At 51.5% G+C, this 14,159-nt stretch overlaps 1 protein-coding gene across 2 annotated transcripts in view; it reads left to right on the forward strand.

Moving 5' to 3' along the window:
* Positions 1 to 12,662, forward strand: part of RET (ret proto-oncogene) — a 55,907-nt gene extending 43,245 nt beyond the window's left edge. Inside the window, exons 13-20 of one of the 2 annotated variants that reach the window (XM_047761056.1) lie at positions 621 to 728; positions 1,682 to 1,896; positions 1,980 to 2,102; positions 4,103 to 4,173; positions 5,767 to 5,904; positions 6,959 to 7,058; positions 9,069 to 9,216; positions 10,559 to 12,662. In XM_047761056.1, the coding sequence (XP_047617012.1) occupies positions 621 to 728; positions 1,682 to 1,896; positions 1,980 to 2,102; positions 4,103 to 4,173; positions 5,767 to 5,904; positions 6,959 to 7,058; positions 9,069 to 9,216; positions 10,559 to 10,716 (1,061 nt within the window). In that variant the 3' untranslated portion in view covers positions 10,717 to 12,662. Of the gene's footprint in view, positions 1 to 620; positions 729 to 1,681; positions 1,897 to 1,979; positions 2,103 to 4,102; positions 4,174 to 5,766; positions 5,905 to 6,958; positions 7,059 to 9,068; positions 9,897 to 10,558 lie in introns of those variants that run through there. The other variant, XM_047761057.1, reaches the window with a different exon arrangement.
* The last annotated feature ends 1,497 nt before the right edge of the window (positions 12,663 to 14,159 follow it).

Consider the following 14,159-nt stretch of genomic DNA (forward strand, 5'->3'; position numbering starts at 1 on the left):
GGGCTCTAGGGCCACTGACCCAAGAGGACTGTCTAAGCCACAGCTTCTGACTCAAAACCCCTCCACACCCAAGCTCCTGGCAGGAGCCCAAGCCAAGCCTCATCTGCCCTGGGGACAAACGTGCTCAGTATGAAGTCTCTCTGTCCTCGCCCTTCTCCAGGGCCCCAGCCCCCACTGTTGAGTGCTTGGTCAGCAAGTGTTTGGGGACACCAGGGAGTCTCCTTGCCATCCCAGGGGGTTATTGGGGGGGGGAGTGTCTCTGTGTACTCCTGTCTTTGAGCGATGGCGAATGCAGGGAAATACTGGCACTTGTGTGCACAGCCCGGCCCTAGGAGGCTTTCCATGGAATGATTGTGCTCACTGGAGGTGTGCTTCTCCAGTTCTCATTCCCCGAAGACATGTGAGGAGACACGTGAGGCTGCCATTGGCCACCCCACGGGCTCAGTAGTCCTAAGCAGTGCAGTCCTTGTCGACCTCAGTCTGAACCTGGGTAGGGTGTCTGTAAAGGAGTTAATGGGTCTATGCAGACCCCTGGCATGGGTCCCATGACCCAGCAAGGTCGCAGAAGAGGCTAACAGGAGGGATCCCTCTGCAACCTTCTGTGTTCACCTGCATTTCAGAGAACGCCTCCCCAAGCGAGCTGCGGGACCTGCTGTCAGAGTTCAACCTGCTAAAGCAGGTCAACCACCCGCAAGTCATCAAGCTGTACGGGGCCTGCAGCCAAGATGGTAAGGCTGGCCGGGGATGAGCAGCTGCCAGGCACAGGCCAGGGGCCTCCGGGCCCCTCCATTCTTCCTCCTCCCCCTTCCCATCCTTTCATTCTGTGTTTCCTGTCCTCTCTCTTCCTTGAAGCATGGTCTCTGGCCCCTGCTGGAGCTTGCCCCCTCCTGTGAGGGTGAGGGGCCGGGAGGGCCACTGCAGGAGTGTATGTGTGAGGCATCTACCCGAGTGTGTGCCATGAGCCTGCTGGGGTTGCCGCAAGGTCTCTGGCACTATCTTGGTTGTCATTACCCTGCCCCAGACATAGCCCCCAAGGCAGGGAGCTCCAGAAACGAACAGTGCCTCCTGGCACCCACTGGGGGCTAGACATGCCATAACTGCCAGGTGATCCCAACCTCAACCCTGCAGGACAAAGGCATTGTCACCATTTGTCACACAAAAGCATCCTGGTCTGTTGGTTTTTCAAACCCGCTTGCATGCATGTGTATGTGTGTGTGTTGGGGGCACTAGGGCGACAGAGAGCCAACAAGGAGAGGGCAGTAGGAGCACTGGTCAGCACCAGCAGAACTCAGGCTTGGGCCAAGGACAGGACTGCAGCCTAGGAGCTGCTGAGAGCAGGCAGGGGCAGGGAGCAGGTGGCCCTGTGCGGAGTTAGACCCTGTGCCTCCATCAGCTGTCCCAAGGCCATGCTGTGGCAGGACCAAGGATGCAGTGACCCCCTCTCTAGGGCAAAAGTTGTGCTCAACCACCCAGGCAGCTGGCTTTGGCACAGGTTCTGCAAGTGATGTGAGAGTGAGCTGGGACTTAAGTCCTCAGGCTGCCAGAACCCAGGCACCTGCCACCCAGAGCAGGGCCGTGCCCATCTGTCCACTTACAAGTAGGGAAGCACATGCAGAGCTGGCCTGACCTTCACCTGCCCAGACCCCGCAGGCAGCCAGCCCACAGCCCCCTCTGCCCCCAGGGCCACTCCTTCTCATCGTGGAGTACGCCAAGTACGGCTCCCTGCGGGGCTTCCTCCGAGAGAGCCGCAAGGCGGGGCCTGGCTATGTGGGCAGCGGAGGCAGCCGCCACTCCAGCTACCTGGACAACCCCGAGGAGCGGGCCCTGACCATGGGCGACCTCATCTCCTTTGCGTGGCAGATTTCGCGGGGCATGCAGTACCTGGCCGAGATGAAGGTGTGTACCGCCCCCGCCCAGCCCCTGCCACCGCCTGCTACGGGCCTGGGTTTCAGGGGTCCCTGCCCTTGTCTTCCTCGCAGCTCGTCCATCGAGACTTGGCGGCCAGAAATGTCCTGGTAGCTGAGGGGCGCAGGATGAAGATCTCAGACTTCGGTCTGTCCCGAGATGTTTATGAAGAGGATTCCTACGTGAAGAGGAGCAAGGTACCAGGCCCTGGGGTGTGCTGGGCTGGATGGGGTGGTGGTCAGGGTGCCCACTGGGGGCAGGGGCAGAGCCTTTGGGACACCTGGAGAAGATAAAGCCGATTTTTAGAGTGTAAAGGTCTAGCTCTCGCCCCCAAAGCCTTTCCTTGTCCCCAGAGACTCACTTCAGGGCCCACCCCGAGTCTGTTCCTTCTCCTTTCTCAGGGCCATACATGCCCTTTTGGAGCTGCCCACTGGGGATCAGGGGCCCTGGGGCTTCTCTCGCTTTTAATCACTCTCACCTTTGAAGGTCATCAAATGCCGCAGAAATAACAATCTTCTTCTCCACACTTGTTCCTCTCACGTCTGCAGAATGAAGGTCCCTATTGCATTTCTGTGTAACTTTAGTCCTTTGCTTGGAGGAGAGAAATGAAATAAACCCAAGTTTGGTAGTCATTCTTTGCAGAAGAGAATGAACCATTTTACCAAGTGGGGGTGCTCCTGGGACGGGGACCTGGGGACGCCTGGCTAAGTGAGTTTGGTCGGTGTCTGGGGAGGCCCTGGAGACAGGGTCCAGGATGTAGGGATTTCAGAAGCTTTTTTCCAAGTCACTGAAACAGGTGATCAAGGGCCCATCTGGGGAAATCTGGCTCCCTAGGTCATCCAGTTCCTCACGACATTGGTTTTGACTCTCTTCATTCTGATGTCCTCTCAGCCCCTCTCCTGTGGCCTCCCTGTGACAGACTAGGTGGGGCAGCTCGTGGGCCCATCTAAGAGCCACAGTTAACCTGGCATTCAGAACAGATGCCGCTCAAAAATGAAAAACACCAACAGTGGTGGCGCACACGTCAGCTTGGCTCTGAGGGTCAGGAGAAGCTCTTGGGTTGCTAAGGGCTGTGACGATAATGTTTCATTTCTTCTGGGGTTTCTGTTGTGACAGCATATCTCAGAACTACTGAAGGGGAAGTGAAAAGACATTGCTCCCTGCCCTGTGGAGGAGGGGTAGAGGGGGTGGAGAGCTTTCCTGCCGATGCCCTAGTCCTCACACGTCATGAAGCAAGAAGAAAATAGGCCATACACAGCCCTGTAGCTCGTAGGCTGCAGGCAGTGTTGTTAGGAACACACACTCCTGAAACAGTCACATTTTATTAAGGACATAAATCCTAAAGAATGGGTTTTTTTTGTTGTTTGTTTTTGTTTTTGTTTTTATGGCCACACCTGTGGCATATGGAAGTTCCCTGGCCAGGGATTGAATCTGAGCTGCAGCTGCTGCAGCATCAGATCCTTAATCCACTGCAGCAGGCCAGGAATTGAATCCACACCTCTGCAGAAACCCGAGCCACTGCAGTCAGATTCTTAACTCACTGTGTCACAGCGGAAACTCCCCAAAGAATGGTTTAAAGAAAAAGGAATTATAGTAAACATTGCATTAAAATCCAACGCACATCTCTTTTATTGTTTTATGCCTTAAGCCTCACCTCCTTGTACTGAAAAGCTATTGCTGGGGTTGCATTGGAAAGAATGTGTTAGGTCTGACCCCAGCACCTTTGTGGAGGGGAACACTTTCAGAGGATGCTGAAAGGGCCATGGGATAAAATAAAACCAAAAAACCAGCCTCAAGTCACATACACAGATCAAGGGAGATCTTGCTGGATGGTGTTCCTGGCCTGCCCATTGGGCAGCACCACCCAGGGTGCCCCAGATCTCCCCAGACCACAGAGGGACCTGGTTCATACTTGGTATCAGTTCCTCTGGTCTCTTCTCAACAGGGACATGGTGCATGACAGGCACGCCTACGTAGCTGTGGGTAGGCCAGCTGACTCCCTCCAGCTTCTCAGCCAAGCCTGAAAGGGCCAGGCTGGAGCTCCAGCCCCTGTGAGGCTGTGCTGCCAGTTCTGTGCCCAGGAACTGGCTGGATGTCATTACTCAGAGCTGGAAGAGCCTGGGACATACCTCCCCAGCCCCCCACCCAGTTCCAGGATGTCAGAGCAATGTTAATACCTCTTTTTCACCTCCTGCAGGGTCGGATCCCAGTCAAATGGATGGCCATTGAGTCCCTTTTCGATCACATCTACACCACCCAGAGTGATGTGTGAGTCTGGGAGTCGCCTTCCTGGGGTGGAGGTGACGCATGCTGTGCCCTCTGTCTGGGCAGCTCTGCTGGAGAATGTGCTGGCCCTGAGTGCCTGTCCGCTCATGCCGGCCATCAGCCGTGACCCCCAGGTTGAGGGGCCCTCCTGTATTCATTCAGCAAACAGCGAGGGCCCAGGCAGTAATTCTGAAGGCCGAAGTGGAGTGTGTGAGGGCATGAACGGTGGCTGCAGATCCCCTGGGCTACCCTCTCTTCCCATCCCCTCCTCTCCACTCCCCTCACCTCCTCTCTCTGGCTGGCTCAGGGACACACAGGCCCAGCCAAACATTTCCCCTCCTGTGGGGCCTGAGCATGGGCTGGCTTCCAGCAGGTCCCCTGGGACCAGCCCCCCGCCCCCGCCCCCCCCCCCCCGCCGTCCACAGGCAGGGGTGGCCTTGAGTAAGTTTCTAGGCTTGTGTGCCCCAAATTTCTCCAAGACGGGAGCCAAAACTCAGTCTTCTAGGTCCAATTGCATTCTTGATGGTTTCCCAAAAAAACAACTTGCTTCCAAGTATTCTGCTGTGAACAAGCATGCATATTTTGAATACTGTGGGCTGTGCAAAGGCAATTCTTGGAGAGTTTTAACAAAGTTTTGATTACAAAGTTGACTGTCAAACAATTGGAAAATGCAGGGGAAAAGCATAATCAAGAGACTAAAAGTCACCAGGATCCCACCCACCCCTAAATTACTACTGCTGGCCCTCGCAGGCATTGCCTTCTAGTGTTTTCTGTGGTGTGCAGGTATATGCTTTTGTGTGTGTGTGTGTTTTTAGGGCCACAACCACGGCACATGGAAGTTTCCAGGCTAGGGGTCTTATTGGAGCTGTAGCCAATAGCCTACACCACAGCCATAGCAACGCTGGATCCAAGCCGCATCTGTGACCTACAGCACAGCTCACAGCAACACCGAATCCTCAACCCACTAATCCTCAACCGGATCCTCAACCCACTGAGGCCAGGAATTGAACCCACATCCTCGTGGACACTAGTCGGGTTCGTTACCACTGAGCTATCACAGGAACTCTGATATATGCTTTTTGTTACTGTAAGTGGGCACATGTGATAATGCCATTTTGCAATAGGATTTTGTTTACACTTCACAGTAAACGTTTCCCTTACAGTCAAGTCTTTTTCTTTAAAAAGCAATGCCTTTTTTTTTTTTTTTCTAAGATCTTATGAAAATTTGCCAGCACACAGAAAAGATGAAGGAACTGTGCCAGGGAGCCTGTGACCTAGGTCCTGCCTCCATTTTGCTGTATTTGCTCGGCTGCTCTGTGCCATCTCTGAGGCTTCAGAGCCTCACCTTAGGGGCCAGCTGGGGGCCCCTTCCGGGTATAGGGTTTGGCAGGGGCAGGGAAAGCAGGGGGCTCGTCCCCACCTGCCTTATGCGTCCACCTGCATGGTCAGCCAGGCTGAAACCTGGAGCACTTGGGCTCTTCTCTGTCCTGGGGAGACTCAGGGGCTCAGTAGCTGCTGGTTGGGTGGGCGTCTGGGCTGCACAGAGGGCGCCACAGACCCCGTGCAGCCACTCAAGTGTCCTCTTGCTCCTCACAGGTGGTCCTTTGGGGTCCTGCTGTGGGAGATCGTGACCCTGGGGGGCAACCCCTACCCTGGCATTCCTCCAGAGCGGCTCTTCAACCTTCTGAAGACAGGCTACAGGATGGAGAGGCCAGACAACTGCAGCGAGGAGATGTGAGCAGACTTTGCTCTGGCCCAGCCTCCCCCAGACATACACACACTGGAGGGAAGGGGACCCAACACATCCCTTCCTGCTCCTGGGCAGCCCTGGGGGGCAGCCCAGGGAGAGCTGGGTGGCGGGTAGTGATAGGCATAGGGTGATAGAGAAGAGGTCAGAGAACTACCTTAGAGAAGAGGTCAGAGAACTACCTTGGGCCTCAGGGCAGGTGCTGGGGACCATCCCTCCCCTGGGGGTCGGGCAGGCCTCCTGGAGGGACTTAGAAGGATGAGGAGGAGCTGGGGTCCAGGGAGAGGTGGTGGAAGGATGAGAGGGTGCTTCAGACTGAGAGAGCTGCTTGAGCCCAAGGCCAGAGACCTGTCCCAAGATGTTTGGGGAGGGGCAGGTGATTCAGAGTAGTTCTGGGAACGTGAAGGGGAGTGCCCACGTGGAAGGACAAAGCCAGGCAAGGAACAGACAGGCAGATCCCGGATTTTAGCCTGAGAGTACTGGAGTCTTCTCATCTGCTGGTGGTTCCATCAGATGATTCTCAGAGGACAGGTTGAGAACGCATGAGAAGGGGTCAGCCATGGGCAGAGATGCACTGGTCCAGTCAGTCCACAAAGTCTGTCGTGCGTCTGGCCTGGGGCTAGATGAGGGAGTGCAAGGGTGAGTAGGTGCCACCTGCCTGGTGGCCTGGGCTGTCAGGCAGCCACCCAGCGCACACCCTAGAAGACCTGTAGCCGTGCCAGGGCCTCAGGGGAGGGAGGAAGGGGCAGGACAGGGGTAGGATCGGCAGGTGTTTGTGTTCATACCCCAGCTCATCATAAGAGTATTAAGGGTTGGCACTTCTGCCTTAGCCACCACAGCAGGCACAGCTGGCCCACAGCACCAGACACTTGTGAACCCCTGCTGACCCCTCAAACCCTGGCCCGGCCCAGAGAAGGATGTTAGTGACACAGAAGCAGCTTTGGGGTTTGGAAACAGGGGCCCAGGGCACCATACTGGATGTGTTGGTATGGCTGGGTGGTCCTTGCTGGATCGTAACCACCCACCTCTGCATCCCACCAGGTACAGTCTGATGCTGCAGTGCTGGAAGCAGGAACCGGACAAGAGGCCAGTGTTTGCTGACATCAGCAAAGACCTGGATAAGATGATGGTTAAGAGCAGAGTGAGTACCTGGAGCTCATTCCTGTGGCAGCTGCTCGAATGCTGAACGTTGCAGTGGGGGACTCCAGTCTCGCCCCCGGCTGTGGAGTTCTCAGTGCAGAGGCAGCGTGAGGCTGTGTAGGAGATGGTCATGCGGGAGATGGTCATGCTGTCCCCTGGAGGCAGCTGGTGACTGAATCCTTGTCTTTAAGCCAGGCCCCTTGGCCGTCTTTTTTTTTTTTTTTTTTTTAATGGTCGCATGCACAGCATATCAAAGTTCCCATTTCAGGTATTGAATATGAGCTGCAGCTGTGACAGTGCCAGATCCTTCAACCTATTGCACCGGGCCGGGGATCTAACCTGCACCTCTGCAGATTCTTAACCCACTGTGCCATGCGGGAACTCTCTTGGCCTTCTTTTAAGTCATGAAGAAATAGAGATTTTTTTTACATTGACACTTAGAAAGAACTCTCCACAGACAGGGGCAGGAGGTAAATATTCCAAAGCCAAACAAAATTGTTTTTCAATAACAGGACATGAGAAAGTAGAGTTGAAGTGAATGTGAATTCAGATGCTCTGAGGGGCAGCTGGGGTTGAGAAGTGGAGAACAGTGGAGACTGTGACAAACAGGAGCCCACCAGCTGCTTCTAAAGGACTCTCACTGTAGACACATGTCACCTAGAGAAATGAGTGCTAGCAGGTCAGGTCCTCTGAATTATAAGGGTTATTTTAAGTTTCTCAGGTTTTTTGGGGTTTTGTTTTTGTTTTTGTTTGTTGTTTTGTTTTTTGGTTTTTGGTTTTTTTTTTTTTTTGCTTTTTAGGGCTGCACCCATAGCACATGGAAGTTCCTAGGCTATGGGTTGAATCAAAGCTACAGCTGCAGGCTTACGCCACAGCCACAGCCACGCCAGATCTGAGCCTCATCTGTAACCTACACCACAGCTCACAGCAATGCTGGATCCTTAGCCCATTGAGCGAGGCCAGAGATTGAACCCGCATCCTCATGAATCCTAGTCGGGATTGTTAACTGTTGAACCACAAAGGGAACTCCCAGTTTCCTGGTTTTTAACATTAACAACTCCTTTACATTTGCCAAAGCTCAGACAGAATGTATCTGTGCACCTCCAGTTTACAACTGCAGGTTATTGAGTAGGTCAACCAAGTTTCAACTGAGATTAATTGAGCAATTGCTGCCTGTCATACTCTGTCTTAGATGCTGAGGATACAAGTAAACAAAATAGGCACAGACCTTGCCCTTGTGGTTTCATCCTTACATTAACACATTTACTAGATAGAAGTGGTCATCTCTTCAGACACAAAAAGCAAGATGTGTGCCTGCTTGTAATAACACCTAATGTCAGTGTATCATTCAGGGAAGCCCCTGAATCCCATGAGTGCAGGGTTGTCCTAAACAAAAGTCGTAGCTGATGCCAAGAGATAGCCTTCCTAGAACAGTGTGGAGAACCATCCAGAGAAATACTGGATCCATTCTTTGCACATTTAACCAGCACAGTGGAAATAGCAAGTACTCTCAAATCATCATGCTGGGGAGCTGAAGCCTATGGCAGCATGTAAATCCCAATCAGTGACTTGAGATTTCTGAGTCCTGCTGTGATATATTCTAGATGGCAGGCAAGCTTGGAGGAAAGCTGCAAAGTGTTCTGCAGATGGGGGATGCTCCTTGGTGTTCCCGCATGCGTCATGGGGCTGTAGTGAGCGCGCTCCTAGACCGGTTCTCCAGTGCTGGGCCTGAGGCCCCCAGTGCTGCAGAGAGAGGACTAGAACGACAAGGGGGGCACATTTCTGCCCCCAAGGAGCTGACTTTGGGGGGGGGGGGCGTGTGGCAGTGGGGACCATGGAGTAGCGGCTGGAGAGGCTCAGTGCTGGCAACCCAGCCAGGGGCTTAGTCTTGGAGTGAGGCCAGTAGGTGCGGGGTGAGACTTGGGCCGGGGCTTCTGCTCTGCCTCAGGAAGGGGTGGGGCATGCCCAGTAGTGGCCACACCAGGGGTGACCAGCCATCTCTCCCCTCTAGGACTACTTGGACCTGGCTGCATCTACCCCATCTGACTCCCTGCTATATGACGACGGCCTCTCAGAGGAGGAGACGCCCCTGGTGGACTGTAATAATGCTCCCCTCCCTCGAACCCTTCCCTCCACGTGGATTGAAAACAAACTCTATGGTAGAATTTCACATGCATTTACTAGATTTTAGCCACGTTGTTCCTCTCTGCACTGTCCTTTACTCTCTGTAACGCTTTTTAGGAGTGTTTCTGGTCTGAATGAAACCAAGATCTGCTCAGAACCTTTTTGTTTGTAAATGTCTGAGTTTGCATCCGTTGACATTCAGGCATTTTGACCACTGTTGTTTTCTTTAAAAAGGATGTGAAAATATGTATAATTACCATGCTGCTCAGCCATTTAAGATGATAGAGAAAGAAGAAAGCAGGGCAGAACTCTCAGGGGATATGGAGAAAATGATAAATAAGTCATTTGTCGGGTGGGTATCAAGGCATAGTCCTTCTTGTATAACTACTGGGATAAATTTACCTGATCTGGGGGGCATTTAATTTAGAAAGGAGGAGCCAGCACCTGTTGGCTGGCACCACGCGTGCAGCCAGTGGTTCCCCCAGGCCCTTTCTGAGTGGCAGTGGCTCTTGGAGGCCACCTGGTGCCGGGGACCACCATCGGGGAGGACACAGGCAGACTGCTTGTTTTCACATCCTTTGCATTACACCCTGTCGTGACAGTTGTCACTTATGAAGTCAGTGCTAAAAGCTGGAGCAAAATGCTTTTTGAAAGAACGTAGTCTGTGGTGCTGTGGTCTTGCAATGGACAGTAAATATGGTTCTTGCCAAAACTCCTTCTTTTGTCTTCAATTCAATACTTGAAATTTTTTTTTATTCTGTTTCCTAACTTCACCATGGATTGTTTTGAAATCTTGGAGTTTCAAGCATTTTTCAGCTGAGATTGTTCCTTTTGCATGCCTCCTGAGTCAGTGATTCCTTGCTGGCTAGTGCTACTTGCCATTTGTCCCGTCGCCGCTGTGGGGCTCACCTGCGTGCGCCCTCGATTCAGAAGATGCTCTCCTCCGTGGTAGGGTTGGATGGAAGACAAGTAGGCTCCCTTTCGTTAGAGAACTTTTTATAGCGACTTCCTGCTGCAGTGAGCCATTCAGTAAGGCAAGGTGCTGATGCTCTAAGCTGCCTCAGAGAAAAAGTTAAACAGGTTCAACAAATATATATACTGGATTTGAGAGTTTGAAGCTAATGCAAGTCCAATTGGTAGTTTCTTTTAAGCTGCAGTGACCAAGCAAGGCCATGCTATTTATCACCCCCCCCCCGCCCCCCCACCGCCTAGTGTCCCTATGTTTTGGAAACCTGGAGCACAAAACCCTTCAGGCAATTGGCCCAGAAAGCCAGAAGTTTGCTTTGAACCTCAAAGGGAGTTTTGCCAAGGCCTTACTGTCTGCACATGAAGTTTGGGTTCTTCAGTGCAGAACAAATGATCTGTTTTCATTTTTAGGCATGTCAGACCCGAACTGGCCTGAAGAGAGTCCTGTACCACTCACGAGAGCCGATGGCACTAACACTGGTTGCCCGAGATATGCAAATGATAGTGTATATGCTAACTGGATGGTTTCACCCTCAGCGGCACAATTAATGGACGCATTTGATAGTTAACATTTCTTTGTGAAAGGTAATGAACTCACAAGGGGAAGATGCCGAGAACAGAAAGTCTGCCGGCCCCACCTCGCGCACTTGACACGGGCTGGTGACTTTCCCTCCCGGCAGACGTGGCGCACTGGACCAGCATCCCGAGGCCAGTGTTTAGGGGTTCCTTCCTCTCCAGCCCCTCGGCAGTACCCCAGGTTGGTCTGGGGTCATCGCCGAGCAACTCACCCTCCGTGCTCACGTGTGTGGGCCCCTCACTATCTGAACTGTTGGATTTTTCTGGCTGCCACCAAACAAGGCCATACCATTTAAACATGAAGCACACACACACACACACACACACACACACACACACACACACAAGGCAGCAAGAAAAAACAATAATAAAAAAAAAAACTAGCCCAGACAACCTGTCCTTGCTCCGAACGAAACCCCAGCAGGCCTCGTGGTGATGTCAAAGCCCACCAGGAGGGAAGAGGGGACCTCGGGACAGCCCTCAGCTTGGCCTTGGAGATCCCGAGAATGGTTTTATTTTTTAAATCATGTAACCTTTTCGTAGGAAGACATTTGATTTTTATCATGATTAAAATGATTCTTAGATTTAGCACAATGGAGAGGTATAATGCCATGTTTGCTAGGTAGACAGGCGGCGGGAGGGGAGAGGGCCCCAAGACATGTTTGTCACCGTCGCTGAGTGACCGATACCCTCTGGTGAGAACTGTGTGGAGGAGTGGGCCTTGGAGTGGAGTGGCCTCCTGTCCAAGGATTGCTGATGGCAGATACCCGGCCGCTGTGAATCCCACCTACCCCACCCCCCACCCTCCTGCCTTCGGTGCAGCATCCGTTCAAGCGCCAAAAAGCTGTGGAGCTGTGGTGGCTCATCTCACATGTTGGTGGGTGGGGCTTGTGCTCAGTTTCAAAGGGACAGTTCAGCTAGAAGTAGCATTGCCAATGACCAAGGACTGCTCACTTCTGATTACAGTTCTGATGTGGAAAACACAGCATTTTGGCTCTTATAGAGCCTGTGTGAAAAGGTATGCCTATCCATCCTTTCTGAGTTTGTAACTTCATGCTGCTAGGGCAAGATGTTTTTTGTTTCTTCGGTTCTGACCATGACTCATAAGCTGCTTGTCATTCTTCACTGCTTGTTTGTGGTCACAGACACTCAGCACTCCTCCCATCCTGCGGGGGTGGCTTTCAGGAAGTCCCAGCGGCTCTTTCTGTCTCAGCGCTGTTACGTTGCACGAGAGGGTCGATCACCAAAACACTGCCTGGTCTTCAGACTTAAAAAGCACTGTGAAAGATCCTAGAGTCATGAAAATACTGGATTTTATAGGCGTGGCACAAAAGCAGTCAACTTACAGCATTTTTGTGGCCAAGAAGGCTTGGATGAGTATGTGAAGGAGACTTATGGTGGGTGGGTGAGTGTGTTTCTGTGCACACACCCCCAGGGAGAGCGCTGGAAAAACACTGCAGATGCACTATGGCTTTAATCTAAGCCATCGTTCAGATACACTGTGATAGGTTCTTTTACAAATACCTAGTTGTGGTAAACCTTGGGGTTTCAGATGCGTTTAATGATAGTCTTGTTAAATGCAGAAGTAGGGGTAAATGCAAGTTCTTAAAAATGCCTACTCAGTAAGTACAAGCGGCTGCAGCAGGGTGAAAATGCCAAGTCTAACTGGCTGACCCAGTGATGGGGAATTACCCCTTGCCTTGTAATCTAATTGCCTATTCCTAAGTTATAAAGTACTCGTACTGATTAGTCCTATCAGACAGAATTTTCATAGGCATAGTCACAGAAGTTACTAAGCATTAAGTATCACTGAGTATTAAGTAGCAATCTGTCCATTACTAAAATTTGTTAAATCTATTTACGAAAGATTATTAAACGGTACCATGTTAATTTGCTTTTGTAATCAAGGTGACCAAGAAAATAATTTCCGTTCTGTAAATAAAATCATGTATCATAACATGTGTAAACTTCTTTTCTCTTTTTAACATTCTGGTTGGAAACATCAGGTTTCTGATGTTGAAGCTTAAATGTAAGGAATGAGATGTCACAGAGGATCTATTGTAGTGACAGCCGGCGAAGTAATAGTGATCAAAGGCTCCTGGTGATATTAGTGACTTGTCACGAACAATGTGTACATAAACAGCCAACATTTATAGTAACTGTTAAAACTCAGCTAACTCTGCCCGTCAAGGAATTCCTTCCCTAAAATAGGGCAGCAGCCCAAGGTCGAGTTCAGGTAGTTGCTCTTCTCTGGCAATTAGCTTGCTGCCTACTTTGTGAAGCTGCAGTTGAACAGTTGTGAGAGTATGTACAATGCATAGTCATTGAAGGGCCACAGCTGTTGGAGGAAAAACTGCCCTGAGCCGCAGTGAAGCTTGGAAGACTAAATGCTTCTGCGTACATCTTGCTGTTGTGTAGGAATTCTATGAGCTCGTCCTTAAAAGCCTGGCAAGGAGCAGGTAGGTCAGTAGGCAAACTCAAGTTGTTACCAACACAAATCTACTTTATGGTTACATTGTGCATTGGCCGCTCAGGGCCTCTGTCATGTGTACACAGAGGTAGGTACACACCTGCACACACAGGCATGGGGCCGCATCACCCAGGGGCTGCCCCCAGGCCTAAGGTGCTGCAGCTCCTGGCCTTCAGCTCCTGTATCTGTTCTCAGCTTCCTCCTTCAATCTGTACCACAGGGACTAAAAACTAGCATAATTTCTAGGGTCGGTTATTTGCTAACACCCTTTACTTCTGAACATTGAGAAACCCATGCTGAGAAAAGCTAATGCCAGAACTAAAAACTCCCTTTTCAAGAGCAGAGAACTTCTACTGGGTGGGTGGGTGGGTGCGTGCGTGCGTGCGTGCGTGTGTGTGTTTGGTTTACATTTCTGAAAAAGTATATTCTCCACCAGCCTCCACAAAGAATTCCTTAGCCACCAGGCCAGCTTCTTTGGGTGGAAATGTAGTTGAATATGATGTCTGAGCAGGTCCAGGTCTTAGACAAATATTTAATGTATAAAAGACAATTTAAAGAAGCATAAATAGAGCATTTTCCCAGGCGGAGCAGGGAATTGTTTCCTCTCTCCTTCAAGCTTGTTCACACGTGGGATATTTGGCTGGTGGTATTTAGGGTGGTTCTAGAAAGTGCCTAAGACTTTCTTACTTCTGTGACCCTGTGAAAGATGGAGTAAAAATGGGGCCCCTAGTGAAAACGGGCAGTGGGGGTGGGGGTGCACCCTTCCCTTCAATGTGAGCTTATGTGCTGTGCTGTCCACTGGGTGGGCCTGTACCTGCAGAAAACACCTCCCACTGAGGCTGCCCACCCCCACTTCCACCTGCTTCTCTTCTCCACAGTGGCAACCTTGACAGCCTTGTTAGAGCTTTAGGGAGCTGGGATTCACGTGAAGGATTCTTGGCTGAGAATCATGAGAAACCAGAACCT

Source organism: Phacochoerus africanus, chromosome 15 (genome assembly GCF_016906955.1).
Source record: "Phacochoerus africanus isolate WHEZ1 chromosome 15, ROS_Pafr_v1, whole genome shotgun sequence".
Lineage (NCBI taxonomy): Eukaryota > Metazoa > Chordata > Mammalia > Artiodactyla > Suidae > Phacochoerus > Phacochoerus africanus.